The following is a 21,524-nucleotide window of genomic DNA, read 5'->3' as shown; positions in this document are numbered from 1 at the left end:
ATTATTTCTCTGCAGGATTTAGGCTTTCTTTGCTGTTCTTTCTCCAGCTCCTTTATGTGTAGGGTTTGGTTGTGTACTGGAGACCTGTCTTGTTTCTTGAGAAAGGCTTGTATTGCTATATACTTTTCTCTCAGGACCGCCTTTGCTGAGTCCCAAAGATTCTGAACAGTTGTGCTTTCATTTTCATTTGTTTTCATAAATTTTTTTGTTCTTCTTTAATTGCCTGCTTGCCCCATTCATTATTTAGTAGGATGCTCTTTAGCTTCCATGTATTTGAGTTCTTTCCAACTTTCCTCTTGTGGCTCAGTACTAGTTTTGAAGTATTGTGGTCTGAAAATATGCATGGAATGATCCCAATCTTTTGGTACCAGTTGAGATCTGATTGGTGACCCAGGATATGATCTATTCTGAAGAATGTTCCATACGCATTAGAGAAGAATGGGTATTCTGTTGCTTTGGGATGGAATGGTCTAAATATATCTGTGATGTCCATCTGGTCCAGTGTGTCATTTAAAGCCTTTATTTCCTTATTGATATTTTGCTTAGATGATCTGTCCATTTCAGTGAGGGGGGTATTAAAGTCCCGTGCTTTTATTGTATTATTGTTGATGTGTCTCTTTCATTGTATTATTAATTGGTTTATATAATTGGCTGCTCCCATGTTGGGGGATTAAATTAAATAACTAATAAATTAGATATTTAAAATTGTTAGATTTTGTTGGACAGACCCTTTAAGTATGATAGAGGATCCTTCCTCATATCTTATTATAGTCTTTGGCTTAAAGTCTAATTTATCTGATACAAGGATTGCCACTCTAGCTTTCTTTTGATGTCCATTAGCATGGGAAATTGTTTTCTACCCCTCACTTTAAATCCTGAGTTGTCTTTGAGTCTAAAATGAGTCTCTTACAGACAGCATTTCTATGGGTCTTGCTTTCTGTTTTGTTGTTGTTGTTTGTTTTTTAATCCATTCTGATACCATGTGTCTTCTGATTGGGGCATTTTAGCCCATTTACATTCAGGGTAACTATTCAAAGATATGAATTTGCTGCCATTTTATTGCCTGTAAGGTGACTGTTACTGTATATTGTCTCTGTTCCTTTCAGGTCTGTTACTTTGAGGCTCTCTCTTTGCTTAGAGGACCCCTTTTGATATTTCCTGTAGGGCTGGTGTGGTGTTTGCAAATTCTTTTAATTTTTGTTTGTCCTGGAAGCTTTTTATCTCTCCTTCTATTTTCAATGACAGCCTAGCTGGATATAGTATTCTTGGCTGCATATTTTTCTCATTTGGTGCTTTGAATATATCATGCCAGTCCTTTCTGGTCTGCCAAGTCTCTGTGGATAGAAGTATGTTACAGACCTCTTATACGTTACAAACCTCTTGTTCCAAGCTGCTTTCAGGATTTTCTCTTTGTCACTGAGAATTGTAAGTTTTTCTATTAGATGACGGGGTGTGGACCTATTTTTATTGATTTTGAGGGGGATTCTCTGTGCCTCCTGGATTTTGATGCTTGTCCCCTTTGCCAAATTAGGGGAATTCTCTGCTATAATTTGCTCCAATATACCTTCTTCTCCCCTCTTTATTTTTCTCCTGGGATCCCTGTTATTCTAATATTGTTTCATCTTATGGTATCACTTATCTCTTGAATTCTCCCCTCATGGTCCAGTAGTTGTTTGTTTCTCCTTTTCTGTTTTTCTCAGCTTCTTTATTCTCCATCATTTGGTCTTCTATATCAGTAATTCTCTCTTCTGCCTCATTTATCCCAGCAGTAAGAGCCTCCATTTTTTATTGCATCTCATTAATAGCTTTTTAAAATTTCAACCTGGTTGTATTTTAGTTCTTTTAGTTCTCCAGAAAGGGATTTTATTTCTCCAGAAAGAGATTCTCTAGTATCTTTTTTCAAGCCCAGCTAGATCCTTGATAATTGTCATTTCTGAACTTTAGTTCTGACATATTACTAATGTCCATATTGATTAGGCTCATAGCCATTGGTACTATCTCTTGTTCTTTTTTGGTGGTGAATTTTTCCGCCCTGGCATTTTATCCAGATAAGAATAGATGAATGAGAGAACAAAATGCTAAAAGGGTAGCAACAACCCCAGAAAAATATACACTAACCAAATCATAAGAGACCCAAAACTGGGGGATGAAGAAAGGAGGAAAAAAAGAAAAAAATATATAGTTAGATTGGTGAATAGAACAGAGCCACACACTTGATTTTGGGTGTATTTTGGTCTGCTAGAAGAAACTAACTCCCAAAATTTTTAAGAAAGAAAAACTTAGATTTATATAAAAATAAGAGTAAATATGATGAAGGGATGGACTATGACTATAAAGATGAAAATTTAAAAAGATTCTAAAAAAGGAATTGATTAAGAAGTTGGTTGAAAATAGAAAAAAAAGGGGAAAGGAATGTGATCACGCTGGAGACTAGAACAAAGCCATGTGCTAGATTTAGGGTATATTTTAATCTATTAGAAGAAACTTTATCCCAAAATTTTAAAGAAAGAAAAAACTATATGTACACAAAAAATAAGTTAAATACAATGAGGGGATAAAATATGACTATAACAATGAAAATTTTAAAAGATTTTAAAGAAAGCATTGATAAATAGTTAAAAAAATTAAAAGGAAAGAGGAAAAATAAAAATAAAATAAGAAGTAAATAAAATTTATAAAATTTAACTTTGAAAGACTAAAGTATCGTGGGAAAAAAGCCATGAATTCTATGCGTTGCTTTCCCCTACCTCTGAAATTCTGTAGTTCTCATTGATTGGTGAACTTCGTCTTAGCAGGATGTTCTTGCTGATCTTCTGGGGGAGGGGTCTGTTGCAGTGATTCTCAAATGTCTTTGCCCAAGGTGGAATTGCACTGCCCTTGCCAGGGGTCAGGCTAAGTAATCTGCTCGGGTTTGCTCTCAGGAGCTTTTGTTCCCTGAATGCTTCCTGTACAGCTTTGGAGGCTGGGAATGAAAATGACAGCCTCCCAGTTTCAGGCCCAGAGGAGCTGAGACGTTGGGCCCCACTCCTCAGTGCACCCTCAGAGAAAAGCAGTCAATCACTCCCATCTCCCTGGACCCTGGCTGCACTCCGTTCTTTCCCAGCCTGTGACTGAGCGTTTCTATCTCTAGTGCATGACCCCATTTGGAGTCTCCAAACCCAGCAGATTCCTGCTGTGCACTCCTGCACCACTCCTCCCAGAGGAGGAAGGTGAGTCTACCCGGATCTGTTGCTTGTTGGGTCCCTGCTCGAAGAGCTGTGATCTGTCTCTCGGATCATGGTTTTAGGTAACCCCAAGCTGAGAGCCACTCCTTGGCTCTGTCTCTGTAGCTGGCCTCCCCATTCTGATACCTGGGAGCTCTCACACTCAGACACCCCTGGTCTTTTTGTGACCCTGTGGGTCTTGAGACCACACTGTCCCCACAAGGGATCCACACTCTGCTTAGCCTCTGGAGTGATGTCTTTCAGTGGAGCAGACCTCTGAAAATTCTAATTTTGTGCTCTGCTGCTCTACCACTTGCCAGGAGCCGGCCCCTCCCCCCGTGGTCTCTCTTTCTGTATATTGCTTTGGATTCACTTCTGTGCACATCCTGCCTTCCAGAGAGTGATCGATTTTCTGTTCCTAGAATTGCTGCTCTTCTTCTCTTTGATCTCCTGTTGAGTTTGTAGGTGTTCAGAATAGTTTGATAACTATCTAGCTGATCTCCTGGGACCTGATGATATCTAGCTCTCGTACTCCTTTGCCATCTTGCTCCTCCCTCCTCTGTTGCATTTCTATACACTAGTAATGAAGAGGCAGAAAGAGAAATCAATTCTGTTTACAATTGCACCAAAAAAGGTAAGATACTTAGGAATAGACCTAAACAAAGAAGTTCTGAAAACTATAAAAACACTTCTAAAAGAAATTGAAGATGACACAAAGAAATGGAAACACATTCCAAGTAATGAGTTGGAAGAACAAATATTGTTAAAATGTATATACTACCCAAAGCAATCTACACATTTAATGTAATCCCTATCATAATACCAACTGCATTTTTTATAGAGCTAGAACAAGCCATCCTATAGATCTATGGAAAAGAATAGAAAACCTAGAAATAAACCCACAACTATATGATTGATTTATTTTTTATTTCTTTTTTATTTCTTCTTTGACCCACTGATTTTTTGAATCTATAGTTTAATTTCCATATCTTGTGTGTTTTCTTTCTATTATGATCAGAAAAGATAATTTATGTGATTTCAGTCTTTTTATTAAGATTTGTTTTGTGGCCTAAAATGTCTTTCCTAGAGAATGTTCTCTGTGTTTTTGAGAATGAGAATAATGGGTATCCTGCTATTGTTGGGTGGCATGTTTTATATGTCTTTTAGGTCCAATTGGCCTATAATATTCAGATTCTTTATTTCCTTATTGCTATTTTGTCTGGTTCTATTCATTATTGGAAGTGGGGTATTGAAGTTTTATACTAGTATCATAAAGGTATCTATTTCTCAAATTCTGTCACTGTTACATGTATTTAGGAGCTATAATGTTTGGTGCTGATATGTTTATAATTGTCAAATCTTCTGGGTGAATTGATTCTTTTTCGATTGTATGATGTTTTTCTTTGTTTCTTCTGATAGCGTTTGGCTTAAAGTCTATTTTGTCTGATAGTAGCATATCCCAGTTCTTTTGGTTGGTATTTGCATGAAGTATCTTTTTCCATGCTTTTACTTTCAACCTATGTGTGTCCTTAGCTCTAACGTGAGTTTCTTGTAGACAGCATATCTAATGATCCTGTTTTTTATCCATTCTGCCAATGTGTGTCTATTGATGAGGAGCTTAATCCATTTACATTTAAAGTAATAACTGATAGAGTAGGACTTTTGCCATTTTGTTACTTGTTTTCTCTGTCTTTTAGCTTTTTTGTGCCACAATTCCTCCCTTACTGCCTTCCTTTGTGTTTAGTTGATTTTCTTGTAGTGACACATTTTGATTCCCTTTTCATATCCATTTGTGTATATTCTATAGATATTTTCTTCTTGGTTACCATGGGGATTACTTGTGGTATCTTAAAGTTATTATGGTCTTGAAGTGATACCAACCCAACTTCAGTCTCTTATAAAAATTCTGCTCCTCTTCAGCTCTGCCTTCTCTCACTTTGTTAATGATATCCCAAATTACATCTTTATATATTGTGTTCCCTTAACACAGATCTATAATAATAAATGCTTTTATGCTTTTGTCTTTTAAATCTTGTTCAGGATTAAGTAGAATTACAAACAAAATTATAATACTGGTTTTTGTATTTTTTGTATTTTGCATTTCTTTATGTATTTTTACCAGAAAACTTTTTATTTTTGTATGGTTTTGAGTTATTGTCTGGTTTCCTTTCATTTTAATTTAAAGGGTTCCCTTTAGGGAGCCTTGTGGGGCAGGTACAGTGGTAATAAACTCCTTCAGCCTTTATCTCAGAATCTTTTAATTTTTCACGCATTTTTACAGGACAGTTTTGCCAGATATAGAATTCCCAGTTGACATTCTTTTCTTTCAGAACTTTAAATATATATCATCCCACAGCCTTCTGGCCTTCAAAGTTTCTGCTGAGAAATCTGCATGTTACCTTATTGAGGATCTCTTGTATGTGATGAGTTCCTTTTCCGTTGCTGATTTAATTACTGCTGTTTTTATTTTTATTTTTTAAGATTTAAAAATGTTTTATTATTATTTGTTTTGCTGCAATGACCATTTATTGAATGCTTCTGTAAAGTAGGCACTGTGCTAGATATTCACATAGACACAGAACTCTCAAAACTGTATGAACTAGGTTTGATTTAAATAGATCACCACCCCAGGGTGCCTGGGTGGCTCAGCAGGTTAAAGCGTTGGGCTTCGGCTCAGATCATGATCCCAGAGTCCTGGGATCGAGCCCCACATTGGGTTCTCTGCTCAGCAGGGAGCCTTCTTCCCTTCCTCTCTCTCTCTCTCTCTTTCTCTCTCTCTCTCTGCCTGCCTCTCTGCCTATTTGTGATCTCCGTCAAATAAAAATAAATAAATAAATAAATCGATCACCACCCCAACCTCTCCTCTACATATTTACTTTTGGAACAGTCTTGTGCTTCTTCTTAAGGAGCGTTCTTGCAACTTGTGCCTGGAGTCACAGGGAAGTGAAGGATATTCCCTTGTTGGTTTCATGCTGTTAGCTCTAAGACACCTCTTCTCATATATAACCTGGAAATCACACCCCTAACTCAAGCTAGTTTGTCTTTATAGATTTTGTGGGGAAAAAAGTCCACTAATTTCCACACTCACCTGATCCTGTTTTCTTTATCACACTTCCCTGCATTTCCTAGTTTCAATTAGAACTGAAAGCAATGCACCACAATCACATGAGCATAGCTTCTCAGAGTGCTTCCCTCTCCACAGAGGAGGCAGCCCTCATCTCTCCAAGGAGGTGAAGAGCTCATTAGACTTCTTCCCACTTAGTAGATGTGCAGACTCTTAAAAACTGGGCAATTTTTTTGTTATGTTGAGCACTGGGTATTATGAGTAAGTGATGAATCACTAATTTCTACTCCTGAAACAAATAGTACACTAAATGCTGAGTAGAATTTAAATAAAAACTTTAAAAACCCACAAAACTTAAATTCAATGGGGCAACTTTTGGAAACTTCTCTAAAATGTGAAGTAAAATTTTAAGTTAATTAGTGCTGTTTAAAATTTCAATTTCTAATCATTTATCGCTACTACAAAATTATTTTTTATTTTTAAATTTATTATTTATTTATTTATTTTTATTTATTTATTTATTTGACAGACAGAGATCACAAGTAGGCAGAGAGTCAGGCAGAGAGAAGAGGAAGCAGTCTCCCTGCTGAGCAGAGAGCCTGATGTGGGGCTTGATCCCAGGACCCTGGGATCATGACCTGAGCCAAAGGCAGAGGCTTTAACCCCCTGAGCCACCCAGGAGCCCCCAAAATTAATTTTTTAAACTAATTTATTTCAGTCTGAATGTTGGTGTGTTCCTCTTCCCCTCAATTTATTGCTGAAATCCTAACCCCCAAAGATGGTGGTGTTAGTAGGTTGGGTCTTTTGGCATGATTAGGTCAGAGTGGAGCCCTTACAAATGGGACAAATTGCCCTACGAAAGAGACCCTATACAGAACTCTCTAGCCTCTCTGCCATGTGAAGACACAGAAGACACTGCCTGTGAACTAGAAAGTGGGTTCTCACCAGATACTGAATCTATTTGTAACTTGATCTTGAACTTCCCAGCCTCTAAAACTGTGAGATATTAATTTCCATTGTTTATAAGCTACCTAGCCTATGGCATGTTGTTATAGCAGCTCAAATGGCAGAAGACAATTTCCTTATCCTTTTAGTATCTTCAGAATCTATGGCAAAACCACTTCTTTAATCCCTGATAGTGTTTATTTGTTTTTTCTTTCTCTTTCTCTTTCCTTGTCAGTCTGGCTAAAAGCTTATCAATTTTATTGATCTTTTTAAAGAATGAACTTTTGGTCTAACTTTCTCAATATTTTTCTATTCTCAATTTTATTTATTTCTCTTTTTATGTTTTCTTTCTTGCCAGGAGCTTAATTCAGTCTTTTTACTTTCTTATGGTAGAATTTTAGGCCATTGATTTGAAACTTGATTCTTTTTTAATATAATCATGTAATGCTGTAATTTCCCTCTAGGCACTGCTTTAGCTACATTTCATAAGTTTTGAAGTGTTATGTTTTTGTTTATATTCAATTAAAATTATGTTCTGCTTTCCCTTGTGACTTAACTCTTTGATCCATGGGTATTTAGAAATCTGATAATTTTTAAATATTAGAAGATTTTCCAGATCTTTCTGTTACTGATTTCAGGTTTAATTCCTTTGCACTTAGAGAACATTGTGTGTGTTAAATTTGTCAGGATTTATTTTAGCAGAATACGATCCATTTTGGTGAACATTATGTGTGCTCTTTAAAAAAATGTGCCTTTTTGCTATTTTGGGATGGAGTATTCTATAAATGTCAATTAGGATAAATTGTTCGATTGTGTTTTTCATGTCTTTTATATCCTTACAAAATTTCAGTTTATTTTTCTATTGTTCACTGCAAGAGGAAAGTTGAATCTCCAACTATAATTATAGATTTGTCTGTTTATCTTTTCATTTCTGTCAGTTTTGATTTCGTTTTGTTCTTTTGTGCTTGGCTTATTTCAGCTAGTATAATCCTTTGTTTTTTATTTATCTATTGAGCATGATTTCACTTTACTTTCTACTTCATTGAATTATTGTTTAAAATAAAATGAAAGAGTTAAAATCTAACAAGTACTGTATAAATTTAAGGTGGTATATATAAAAGTCAGCAGTTACTACCTGGAACTAGTAAACTCATTTGTTGTCTGTGTATGAATGTGAGTGGATTTACTTTATTTATGATTTAAACCTTACCTCCATGTTGCATAGAAATACTGAAATTGTTCTAAAGTAAAAAATTAGGGAACTTACATAGGAAAGAAAATAAATATAGAAAATAAATATATTTTAAGATTATTGTGAAATGTTTAACTAATTTTATATTTTGTGTGATAAAATGTTTTATACACCTTTTTGACTTGAAAAGCTTTACTGCATTTTTTTCTCTTTCTAGGATTCTAATTCTCAGATGGATTTAAGCATTCAGGTCACTGATGATGATATTAATGAAATAATTCAAATAGATGGAACCGGTGATACATCTTCCAATGACGAAATAGGAATTACAAGAGAAGTAGATGAAAATGAATTTCTAAGGATTATTGATGCAGGAGACCTGAAGGTACTTGAAGAAGAAGTTGACAGTATATCAAATGAAGCTTCAACTGCCAACAGTAGTGATAATGAAGATCCTCAAACAGACATTGTAGAAGAGGTGAGAATCACTTTTGAGCTGAAACTTTTTTTTAAATTAAATTTACAGCATTTGTAATTTAGTATAATTTAAATACACTTTATTCTTTAATATATTTTAATCAAGAGGAATCACAATTAAGATTAACCCTGTCTTTAGTCTTTTAAAATGAGAATTATTGGTACCCTACTATTTAAACTTTTTATCTTAAACTGTAATTCAGACTAATATTAAGTATTTGGGAATTGGCTACTATATTTGTTGGTCTTAACTGGAGACAGTGGAAGGTTTAGAGGACAGGAGTGGAGGTACAGAAGGCAGCCAGGTTAGAAGCATATAGTTGCTGCTCTGATTCTAATAAATGCAGTAAGTTTTTGTAGAATGTGGTAAGTAGTACTAACTATCATTTATGGTGGCCTTAGGGATATGCCAGATATCCCACTAAGTCTTACCTGCTTTATGTTATTTAACATTGCCACAGCCTTATGGGTCTTATTACTGCCCTCATTTAACAGATGAGAAAACTGAGATATCAAGAGTTTTAGTACGTTGACGAAGGTCACTCTTATAGTTACCAAGTATCCAAGCTGGGATTCAAACTCAGGCTATTTGACTTTTTAAGTACGATACTATTCTCTTTCCAAGTAACTTCCTCCCTCCCTTCCTCCCTTCCTCCTTCCATTTGTTCCTTCTTTCCTTCCCTCTTTCTTTCTTTCTTTCTTTCTTTCTTTCTTTCTTTCTTTCTTTCTCTCTCTCTCTCTCTCTCTCTCTCTCTCTCCCCCTCCCTCTCTCCCTTCCTTCATTCCTTCCCAAGATTTTATTTATTTCTTTGAGAGAGAGAGAGTATGGAGACAGGGGAGAGCACAAGCAGGGAGGAGAGGGAGAAGTGGGTTCCTTGTGAGCAGGGAGCCTGATGCGGGGCCTGATCCCAGGACCCTGAGATCATGACCTGAGCTGAAGGCAGATGCTTAACTGACTGAGCCACCCAGGCACCCCACCAAGTGCCTTTATTTCTATATGTATCTCTGTCTTTAAAAAATTCACAGCATCATGAAATTCCTTACTGTGACCATCTTTCATCTTTAGGACCCCTTAAATTCTGGAGATGACGTTAGTGAGCAGGATGTGCCAGACCTGTTTGACACGGATAATGTAATCGTCTGCCAGTATGACAAGGTGCTGTATTCACCTTTTGAACTGTGGGTTTATTAATTGCATTTATGGTAGGAAGGTATGTAAAATGATGGACAATATGATGGTAAATTAAAATCCATAGTGAATCCTGAAAAAGCTAGTTAATTATATATATTTTGTGTCTTAACATTGTGCTGTGTGGTCTCAGGGATACAAAAAAAGTGATAATTCTTACTTAAGGAGGTGACAATCTTATTGAAACAAGATGTTTCTATATGTAATGAAAGAATGGCATACAATAAGAAGGTAGGTAAATCAGAAGCTAAAATCTGTGACAGGCAAATCAAATGCTAAAGTACGTGGCATATAAATCAAATGCTAAAATACATGGCATATAAATCAAATAGTAAGATGAGTGGTGTAGGCAGTAAGTCCAAAAAGTAGCTAGGAAATATAAGAAATCATTTGTAGTTGGAGTTCTCCACAAATCCTTCATGGGTGATGTGGAGCTTTGAAATAGGTCTTAAATGATTTGTAAGATATAGATAAGTGTGGAGAGTAGACATTCTGAGTAGAACAGCTTAGTACAAGTAGAACAGTGAAATGAATGCATGTAGAATATACAAGGGGGCAGTGAAGAGACAGCTCTGCCTTACATGTTCTTTTGGATTTATCAGGAAATGAGGTGGGGTTTGGGACAGAGTTGGCAGCAGATTGGAAAATCCAGAAGTCTGGTACGAGAAATTCAAACTTGATTTGATGGACGTTGGCGTTCTGAAAATGTTACTGAGAAAATTATAACTGGGCTTAAAACTGGCTGTAGTTGCTGATTAGGCAGAGGTAAATGGTTAGAACAGGGATAGTGCATTCATGAAGTAACCAGAGCCTGGACTAGGGGTGGCAATGTAGAACATGAAAGAATCAGTGATGGAAGAATCAACGGGACTTGATTATTTGGACATTAGAGAATGATCAACAAAGAGAGTCGAGGGGCACTTAGGTGTCCAACTCTTGATCTCAGCTCAGGTCAAGAGTTTAAGATCTCAGGGTCATGAGTTCAAGCCCTGCATTGGGCTGAGCCCACTTAAACAAAAAAATAGTTGAAGGTGTGTCAGTTTTCAAATCTAGAGATTAAGTTAAAAGCAATTCAGTTTTGACAACTAACAGAGAATACTGCTTTTTCTTCTTTTTAAATACTATATCTGTGATGATGTGGTAGAATAGTCAGCTTTTGTCTTTAATTCCTGTATATTTACTTCTTTATTTTTAGCAGCTTTGAGGTGTAATTCAAATACAATACAACTCACGTTTAAAGTATACAATTCAGCGGTTTTGTATATTCATAAGTATGAATATACAAATGCAGCCATTAACATAGTCCATTTTAAGAACATTTAATCACCTCAAAAAGAAACACATTTCCCTTTAGTTTTCACTCCCATATCTCCCCATTTCCTCCCATCCTCACCCCAGGCCTAAGAAACCACGAATTTACTTTTTGTCTCTTTAGATTTCTCTGTTCTGGAGTTCCATATGTAAGGGATCATATAATAAATGTGTGTGTGTGTGTGTGTGTGTGTGTGTGTGTGTGTGTGTATGTGTGCCTGCCTGCTTTTACTTTACAGTATTTCAAGATGCATCCATGTCATAGCATATAACAGTTCTTCATTCTTTTTTATGGCTGAATACTAGTCCATTGAATACCACATTTTATTTATCCAATCATCTGTTGATGGACATTTGGGTCATTGCAAGTTATTGAAAAGAATGATGCTTTAAACATTTATTTACAGGTTTTTGTGTGAACATATATTCTCATTTCTCTTGGTATATATAAAGGAGTGAAATTCCAGGGTTATACAGCAATAGTTTGAGGAAGTACCAGACTGTTCACCAAAGTGGCTTTACCATTTTCCATTTCTACCAGCAGTGTATGAGGGTTTAGATTGCTCCAAGTTTTCACTAACACTTGTTATCTGATTTTTTGAATCTAGCCATTCCAGTTGGTATGGGTATCCCATTGTGATTTTGGTTTGCATTTTCCCGATGACTAATGTATATTTACATCATTGTCTTTTTTTCCCAGTAACAATTCTAATATACTTGAGAGAAACAGAGGATGGTGTTTTGAATTGCTATAAAAAGAAATCCGTTTCTCTAAAAATAAGATCGTTTTCTCTCCTATAACATTTTATATAGATAGAAAATGGCAATTTAGATTCTGGTAAACACATAAGCATAAGAAGGTAATAGAGAAGAGACCATTCTTGGTTTGAAACTTATTTTAGTTTCATATAAACAGTATATTGCCTTCTATGAAGAAGACACTATAAGGCACTAAATTATGTATGCATCCCATAGAGTCACAGAGGATATTCTAGACCATTATGGATATAGTATCCTTTGTTGTATTGCGTTGTGGGAAATAGCTTATAATTAATTACATAGTGCTTTGTATTTTTCAAAGTGTGTTTTCATACATTGTCTTTGCTTCTTACAGGGGGTAGAAGGAGTGATATTAGGTGTATAGTGTTGACAAATCTAGTTGTCTGAGTTCTCTCTAATTGATGAATATTTTAAAAACAGTACTAAACATTTTAAACCAAGGGGAGCCACTGAATTGTTCTTAAAAGGGACTGATGAACTTAGAAATAGCTAGCAAAGAAAATGTATCTATAAGGTCAAAGTGGGATGCAAGAGACCACTGCCAGCAGTAGATTTTTATGAGGGAATAATTTCCCAGTTCTGGGCATCAGTTAGCTCATTTCAGATCGCACTTAATATAGCGAATCTCAAGTAAGTTTTGAAGTTTTCAGTAGTATTTTAAGAGTTTTACTAGTCAGTGTGTTTTGAAGGCCAGTATCATCAGTTTGCCTGGGAGAGCATTACAAATGTAGACTTTTGGATCTTACCCCAGAGTACGGAATCTGAATGTGCATTTTAACAAGACCCTGGGGTGATTTGCATGCTTATTAAACTTTGAGTAGCGTTGTTTTTGTTTTACTTTTGTTGTTGTCTTGTTGGCTTTTTTTAGTATATTTAATCTGGCTTTGATTACCGTATGGAATTTACCTTTGAAATTTATAAGTTAACAATTGGGGAAAAACTGAAAATATTGAGATGTGCCATGAAAAAAGGTTAAATGAAGTCATTGGTCACCATGCTGACTGCAGAATTAAAGGATATAATCATGTTATAGAATGTCTTAGAGAATTTCTAAAATTAATATAAAGGTTATATATAGGGAATAATAATAATAAATAAAATAATAAAATAATAAATATAAAACAAAATATATAAATAAAATAACAAATATAATAATAAGTAATAAATACAAATAAATATAAACAAACTGTTGCAATAAACATCTGGGTTTAATTTTTACCCTTGATTTCAGATCATACATATCTAAGGTTTTTAAATAGTCACTTGTGGTTTACCCAGAGGTAATAATGATTTTATGATTTCTTACCTCTTGGGGTAGTAGGATTTTCTAGTTTTTATTTTGTCTGTATTTAGACTGACTTATTAAGTCCAAGGAACTGCCAGTAGAATCTTGTAGATTATAAACTGTATCTTCTGACCTTGCTCAGTACTTTACTATAAATTTCTCATTCAAAATGAAATTCCACTTTTTTCCATGCCTGATAATATTAACTACATCCTCTCTGTTTATTCTGTTGTAGACATACTGAACCCTTTGCTGTTTTTGAACAGGTATCCCCCCTCCTCAGGACTTTGGTGCTTCTGTTCCCTTTGCCTGGAATGTTCTCTGTGGTTAATATCTTCCTAGCTTTATCCTTTACCTTCTTTAAGTCTTTGCTCAAATGTTATCTCATAAGTCAGGCTCACACTGACTTTCTTATTTAAAATTATAACCCACCTCTGTATTTGTGATCTTGCTTTTCCGGCTCTAGTTTTCATAGCACTTAGGACCTTTTAGTAGTCCTTATAATTAGGTTATATTTATTAGATTTCTATTCCCTCCATCCTTCACTAAAATATAAACTATTCAAAGTCAGGAATTTTTCCGGGTTTTAAAAAGTTAAAAAAATATATATATATGACATATATATATTCTAAAATGATATATCTACAGTGCTTAAAATAATACCTGACATACAAGAACTCAAATATTTGCTGGATGAATGAATAAACTATGTTGAGGAGGTCTTATTTTAATTTTAATTTAATTTTATTTTATTTTTATTGAGATTTTTTAAAGTATTGTGAAGTAGAAGGAAAAGGAGTCAAAGTGAGACTTTTGAGGGTTCAGCCTGAACACTCTGTGCTAATAAAGAGGTATATTGGAAGAAAGTGTAGGTATAGTATGTGAGGAGGTCTTATTTTTAAAGAACTCTCATTTAGGGTCAGAATAATCCCGTGTGATGTGCAAAGAATTATAAATGATCCTTTAACTTATAAAATTAATTAATTTAGACTATTTTTCTCCCTCCAGATTCATCGAAGCAAGAACAAATGGAAATTCTATTTGAAAGATGGTGTTATGTGTTTTGGAGGGAGAGATTATGTATTTGCCAAAGCCATTGGTGATGCAGAGTGGTAAAACTTAAGAGCTCGATACACCATAAACATCAGTGGGACTATATCACATATTGTGAAACCTATTTTTATTTTTTATATAGCCCAGTATAGAGCTGCTCAAATTTTTTAGTTCCCTGTGTGGAGTTTAATAAAACTATAATTCAGATGCAGATACAAATACACAATTTTATATTTCTTTCATTTGTTGTTTTAATGGGGTTTCTTTAAAAAAAAAAAAACCCTCATTATGTATAGCATTACGAAGCATAAATGAATCAGATGTAATGGAGCATGAAGAAATGTCACATTTCTTTCATCTTGAAGTAAAATTTAAATCAGACTCCAATTCCCTTTCATGATAAAGTTGGTATCAGTTATTAGATTGGGTCTGGTGTCCTCCCATCTCTCCCCAAACCATGTTGCAACAGACCCTAGAAAGTTTTGTGATTAGAAGGATATTCAAGAAAGCTTCTCTAGGTCTTCAGTCTACACTGATAACTAATGATATGCTGACTGTGCAAGCCCAAGTGGTCCCTTGGAAGCAGATGTCTGTTGAAACTGTACTATACTTGAATATGGAAATCTGTGCTGAGCCCAGGATCCCTGGAGCTAAGGATCAGCCTCTTTAGGCTTAGCACCTGACTGGGCCATTCTTCTTCATATTCTGCTATTTTCCTGAGAATTGTGAGGAAGTGGTTATGTTTCCATTCTGTTTCTTGAAACAGACTTCCTTCTTCTTAGTCATGGTGGGTTTTTCCTCCATCTGTAGTTTTTTCCTGTTTTTCTTAACAGTGGAAAATCCCTTTGCAGACGCCTTTTCCCTGAAAGACACCATCTCTTTTCCTTTGCCCCCACAGGGAATTCCCTCACTGAATTTGGGTTTTCTGAAGCAAAAGTTAAGAAGAGATATTCTTTTCAGGAACCTTCTGTTTTGGCCAGGCAATCTCATTTGACACAGGAAGATCTAGATAACTTTCTTAAAATCAGGGAGTGAAAAAAAAATGCAAAACACTAATAGCTCTCATTTTCTTACAGCACTAAAAACATGGAATAGGGGCACCTGAGTGGCTCAGTCGTTAAGCGATTGCCTTCAGCTCAGGTCCTAATCCCAGGGTCCTGGGATGGAGCCCCACATTGGGCTCCTGGCTCGGCAGGAAGCCTGCTTCTCCCTCTCCCACTTCCGCTGCTTGTGTTCCCTCTCTTGCTGTGTCTCTCTCTGTCAGATAAATAAATAAAATCTTAAAAAAAACAAAACACCTAATGAATATCCCAATGAGCTGTTCTGTAATACTCTTTCCCTTAGTAGATTCAAATTAATGAAGGGAACATTTTCCCCATCATTCTGGTTGTCTTAACAGGTAGAGTATACATGGTCTCTAAGATCCTACTTTCAGCCCTGAATGGTGTTTTCTAGGATGTAACTCTCATAGAAAATCCAGTGGTCTCAGAAAACTCCCCAAGGATTAGATAGCTCGGTTTGACTGGTCACAGGGCAAATTCCTCATTTCTTTTTTTTTTTTTTTAAATTTAATAGTTTCTTTTTATACAATTAAAAAAAAAATTAAGTAGGCTCCATACCCAATGTGGGGCTTGAACTCATGACCCTGAGATCAAGAGTTGCATGCTCTACCAACTGAGCCAGCCAGGTTCCCCAATTCCTCATTTCTTTTTCAGAGACAACCCCATTTGGAGAATTTAATTTATTCCAGTACTTGTACTGTCCTACCCAAGGGACTCAGCTACTGGTAAATCTTTTTAAAGTCTGGATTAATCTTTCCTGGGCCTTGGATAACATTTGTGGGGTACTGTCTTTGGCCTAAAATATGCAGCTGAAAGAGGATTCAGTTAGTACTAGTGAATGTACTGCTCTCCAAACCAGATTCTCCAGCTATGCCTGCTTTATCCTCAGAGTAATTATTCTTTTCCTTATGACCCCTGCTGTCCCAGATCCTTGTCTGTTTTTTAAGAACTTCCAAAACTTCCCTTTAATGAATGTTGTCTTTAATGAATGTTGTCCTTCATGTGAAATGTCCATCTTTTCTACATGGAAGGCAAGAAGATGGCACTTACTTGTTTTGTTCTTTCCTAAAATGTACCCCATCCAGGACTGAAGATTCTAGGGTTGTTCTTGCTTTCTCCCTCCCAGTGTTGTCCAATCATTCTGCATTTGTCCTAAGCAAAATAAGGGCTGAATTTATTGAGAATGTGCATTCACTTGGGAGCTGGGGTTTAATGTATTGATTCAAATGTTTGGGAGATGCAGTAACAGTTGTTTCTAAAATTCATTTACTCTTTTCCATTGTGGATTTTAAAATCTCACTTTGCTTCAGTGATTTTTTAAATGGCATATCACAAATACTACTATGTTGGTCCTCTTTATTTATGTGGTCCTCCTTATTTTTTATCATCAGAGAAAAAGTCACACTTGTCCCATTTGTGTCTCTGCAAGTCTTCATGCCCCTGATCTTTTTTTTTTTAAAGATTTTATTTATTTATTTGACAGAGAGAAATCACAAGTAGATGGAGAGGCAGGCAGAGAGAGAGAGAGAGAGAGAGAGAGAGAGAGAGAAGCAGGCTCCCTGCCGAGCAGAGAGCCCGATGCGGGACTCGATCCCAGGACCCTGAGATCATGACCTGAGCCGAAGGCAGCGGCTTAACCCACTGAGCCACCCAGGCGCCCGCTCCTGATCTTTTAAAATTGCAAAAAATCATTTTAAAAACTAAGCTTACCACAAAAGAAAACAAAGCCAACAATAATCTTGGCATGCTTCTGTAAATGATAGTTTTGGTGATGACTGCAGAGAGAATTAAGAGATTCTCCAAATTATTTTGGACCTGGTGCCCTTTTATTAGTTTCAAATAATGCCGGAAAAAAATTCTACTTCCTGAAAAGTTGTCAAAACCAGCAGTTTTGAAAATTTTTTGGTCACAATTTACACTAAGAAATTAACAACCAGTATATGTTTACATGTGCATAGACCCACGTAACACAAGTTATATAAAAGTTTTAAAAAATCATGCTTAACTCTAGCACAGGATGGCCTCCTATATTTCCTATTTGATTCTGTTCTGTTGCATTGAAAATTGATGGTCTTGACCCACTAAATTAATTTCACTACCTACTGATGGGTCATGACTCATAGTCAAAGTATTTTTAATCTCGTGCTAAAGAGCACAAGACAAATCTTACTAGTGTATTTTAAAAGAAAAAATTATTTTATGAACCCTATAAGTGGTGTTTGAGACTTGGCTTTGATATGGTATTACTTTTACTTTCAGAAGCCCTTCTTCATGTCCAAGCTGAGCATTTCTTACTGTATGTTATAACAAAATCCTATTAGGTAGGTTGTAAATACAGTACCTTGGCAAATGTCATCCTGTGCCCTTTTATAGGTAGAGAAAGTATCTCTATTATAGAGGTTACAATTTGCTGTGTTAAATGAAATTTGTGAAAGTCTCATGTATCCTTATTCCTACTTCAAACTTTTTCTCATGCTCGCATCCTACAGTGCTTTCTTACATACTTTCTACCTCTCCCTAAAAGGGAAAGATCTTGTTGAATTTGCACAGTCTCTTAGGGATTGACCAACTGATCTTGCCTGGAATACCTTCTTTGCCTATTTTATTCAATGTGTTATAATATGTGTTACTAATCACCCGTACGACTCAGACTCCACAGGGCAATGAGGTTTCAAGTCTGGCTGAGGCACTCAGTTTCAGTAATATTAGTTATATAAGAAAATGAAAATCTTTAGAATGAATACAACTGTTAATTGGGGTGGTAAGCAGGGGAATTTAATGGGGATTTTCTTTTGACTCCTGTTTTTAGGTTAATATTATGCCGTTTTCATGTAAATATACTGTAATATGCCACATGGGAACTTTGTGATTTATAACTAGAAAGCTAAATTATAATTAGGAAGGCTATGGTAATAATGCTTAGGAAGGAATTCAATATTAATAAAAAATATTGCACATTTTAAAGGAAAGATTATTTCCAATTAGGAACACACTTATTGAAATCTTTGTGACATAAAGATTCTTAATTTACAGGTGGACTTAATATATTTTTGAGGAAACTAAAACCAGGCCCTTTAAAGCAAATGTTAGGAATGGAGGACAAAGTACATTTAAAAATATTTTGTAAATTTAGATGAGTGATTCTTAACTGATTAACCCTTCTTTGTCATTTTGCAAACTGCCAGTGATAATATTGAACATGGTAAAACAAAAACAAAACAAACCCACAAGATAGAAACAAAATTTCCTGAGTATTTGATGTTTTTGTCATTTATGTATGAAGGATTACACAGATTAAGAATACACCAGACCCTCTCATGAGGAAAATACTTCTTCATAATGATTTGTCTTATATTTTTGTTAATAAAGTGAATTAGCTGAAAAATTATTAATCACCTACCATGTATAAGACTCAAGGATAGATACAGTGGGAGAAACAAGTAAAAGAAATGAGTTTATCACTAAAGAAATTTATAAAATAGGTGAAATATATGTGTATGGACAATACCCAGCACGTAGCGTAAAAGACAGATGAATGATAGGGATGGCAAGTGCAGAAGTCCAGAGAAATTGTTGTGGGCCACATATTTATTACTTATGCTTCACTTTATTTCAGGTAAAGGAGGTGTCTTAAATTCAGTGGCTTAGAGAGAAGGTGGATTAGGAGAGTTTAGTAACAAAGTTAAACCCGTGGCTGGGGTCTTGCGGGGTGCAGGAGGAAGACAGGTAAGGAGGAAGGTATTCTGGACAGTAACAGTGGCACAGGCACCAGAATCCAGATGCGTGGGGCATGGCTAGGGAAGAGCAAGTGGAAGAGTTTGGAGAACAGCAGCAGGAGACCAAGCGAGCAGATTTAAAGGTGGATTCTGGGGCTCTTTGAATTTAGGAGCTAAAGCTTAAATTTATAGGTACAGATGAGCTGCTTAGGGTTTTAGCAGATGTATAATAGGATATAATAGGATTTTAGGAAGATCAGTCAGTAGTGTGTATGAAAGTGTAGCTATGGCAAAGATTGGATATGAATAAAAATGAGGGGGATATGATAAGACTTCTGTGATAAGGGGAAATGGCCTGAAGGGTGGGTGTGGCAGCAGGAATGCAAAATAAAGGCTTTATATAGAAGACATTCAAAGACACTCAATACCTGGTAGGTCTTTGTGAATGAGAAACGGTAGGAGGATGAGGGAGATAGTAAACTATAACTGCTGAAACTTACAAAAATCAGTATTTGTGGAAAAGGCCGCAATATTTACTTTGAGAGGATGTATACAAGTACTTTGACTCAAACAATATTTAAGACATAATTTAAATAGAGTTTTTCTGTAAAGATATACTTTACTTTTTTTGTTGGCTTTCTGCTTTTTTGCTTCCTTAGTTGTTTTGGTTCTGGGAATTTATGAATCATTCAAAGAGCTTATTGTGTATGTGTATAGCAACATGACTAATTAGTATTCTCTCACATCACTGAGACAACTTCTAGAACAGAACAGCTTACCAGAGAGGATTGTATATGAGTAAAGAGAAATAACTAGTTCTACAGTAGAAAAGTCAGAAATGTGAAAAACATACAAAGAAGAGATACTTTATAAAGCTTACAGTCTTTTATAGGCTATTTTGAATCACTTTGCACAGTGGCATAAAGGTTGAAGGCAGATTAAATACATAGTCTAGTTGTGACTATATATTTATTTAATAAAATGTCAAAGAAGAGCTAAAAACTGGAAATAGCCCAGACATCCATTAGGAGGAGAATGGAAAAGAGTGTTAGCAATGAAATGGAATAAACTACAACAATGAGACAAGCAACAGCCTAGATGAATAGAAAAAACATTGTGTTGAATCAGAGAAGCCTTACACAAGAGTATATACTGTATAATTCTATTTATATGAAGCTCTAGAACAGGCAAAACTAATCCATGGCGGAAAAAATTCAGAACCATTGTTACCTTCGGCAAGTGGGAGTGAGGGGTTAACTAGGAAGGGGCAATGGGGAATTTTCTGAGAGTGATAGTGTTTTGTGTCTTCATAGAGGTTTGGGGTCCCATGGATGTATGCATTTCTCAAAACTTAACAAAATGGTGTGCTTAGTATTTGTTTATTTTACTTATCCATGTAAGTCATACATCAAATGTAAGATATGGAGCCTTGGTTAGTGAAAAGCATGCTAGAAGTGTTTAAGGCTGATGAATACTGATGTCTGCAACTTGCTTTATTTCTTAATTACTAATTTTTTTTGCTTTCAAAATTTTTAATTTTAATAGACTTTGTCAAAGTAGTTTGAGGTTCATAGCAAGATTAAGTGGAAGGTACAGAGATTTCCCATATGCCTGCTCCCCCTGTCACACCAGACACAGTCTCCCCCATTATCAATATCCCCTACTAGGGTGGCACATACACTATGACTGATGAACCTACATTGACCGCTCTGAGTCTGTAGTTTATGTAAGAGCTCACTCTTGGTGTGCATTCTTTGGATTTGGATAAGTATATGTATCCACCACTGTAGTATCACACAGAGTATTTTAATATTTTTAAATAATTTTAAATTTATAATTGAAGTATAGTTGACCCTATAATACTATTATTAGTTTCAAGCATAAAACAGTGATTGACAATTATGTATATTGCAAAATGCTTACCACAATGAGTGTAGTTACCATCTGTCACCATACAAAGTTATTACAATATTATTGACTATATTCTCTATGTTGTACTTTTCATCCCTGTGACATATTTATTTTATAACTGGAAATTTGTACCTTTTAATCCTCTTTACCTGTTTTGTTTGTCCTCCCACTCTTCTTCCCTCTGGCAACAACCAATTTGTACTTTATATTTATGAGGAAGTTTCTTTTGTTTGTTTTTGTGTTTAGGTTCTACATGTAAGTGAAATCATATAGTATTTCTTCCTTTGTCTGACTTATTTCACTTATACCCTCTAGGTCCATCCATTCATGAATGGCA

At 35.6% G+C, this 21,524-nt stretch overlaps 1 protein-coding gene across 2 annotated transcripts in view; it reads left to right on the top strand.

Moving 5' to 3' along the window:
* Positions 1-14,648, top strand: part of GTF2A1L (general transcription factor IIA subunit 1 like) — a 50,887-nt gene extending 36,239 nt beyond the window's left edge. For both annotated transcript variants that reach the window (XM_059406110.1, XM_059406109.1), the window contains 3 exons: positions 8,622-8,882; positions 9,948-10,037; positions 14,455-14,648. In XM_059406110.1, the coding sequence (XP_059262093.1) occupies positions 8,622-8,882; positions 9,948-10,037; positions 14,455-14,562 (459 nt within the window). In that variant the 3' untranslated portion in view covers positions 14,563-14,648. The remainder of the gene's footprint in view (positions 1-8,621; positions 8,883-9,947; positions 10,038-14,454) is intronic.
* The last annotated feature ends 6,876 nt before the right edge of the window (positions 14,649-21,524 follow it).

The sequence above is a fragment of the Mustela nigripes genome, chromosome 7 (assembly GCF_022355385.1).
Source record: "Mustela nigripes isolate SB6536 chromosome 7, MUSNIG.SB6536, whole genome shotgun sequence".
NCBI classification, from domain to species: domain Eukaryota; kingdom Metazoa; phylum Chordata; class Mammalia; order Carnivora; family Mustelidae; genus Mustela; species Mustela nigripes.
The sequence above is the reverse complement of the archived record's forward strand: the minus strand, read 5'-3'. Positions and strand labels throughout refer to the sequence as shown.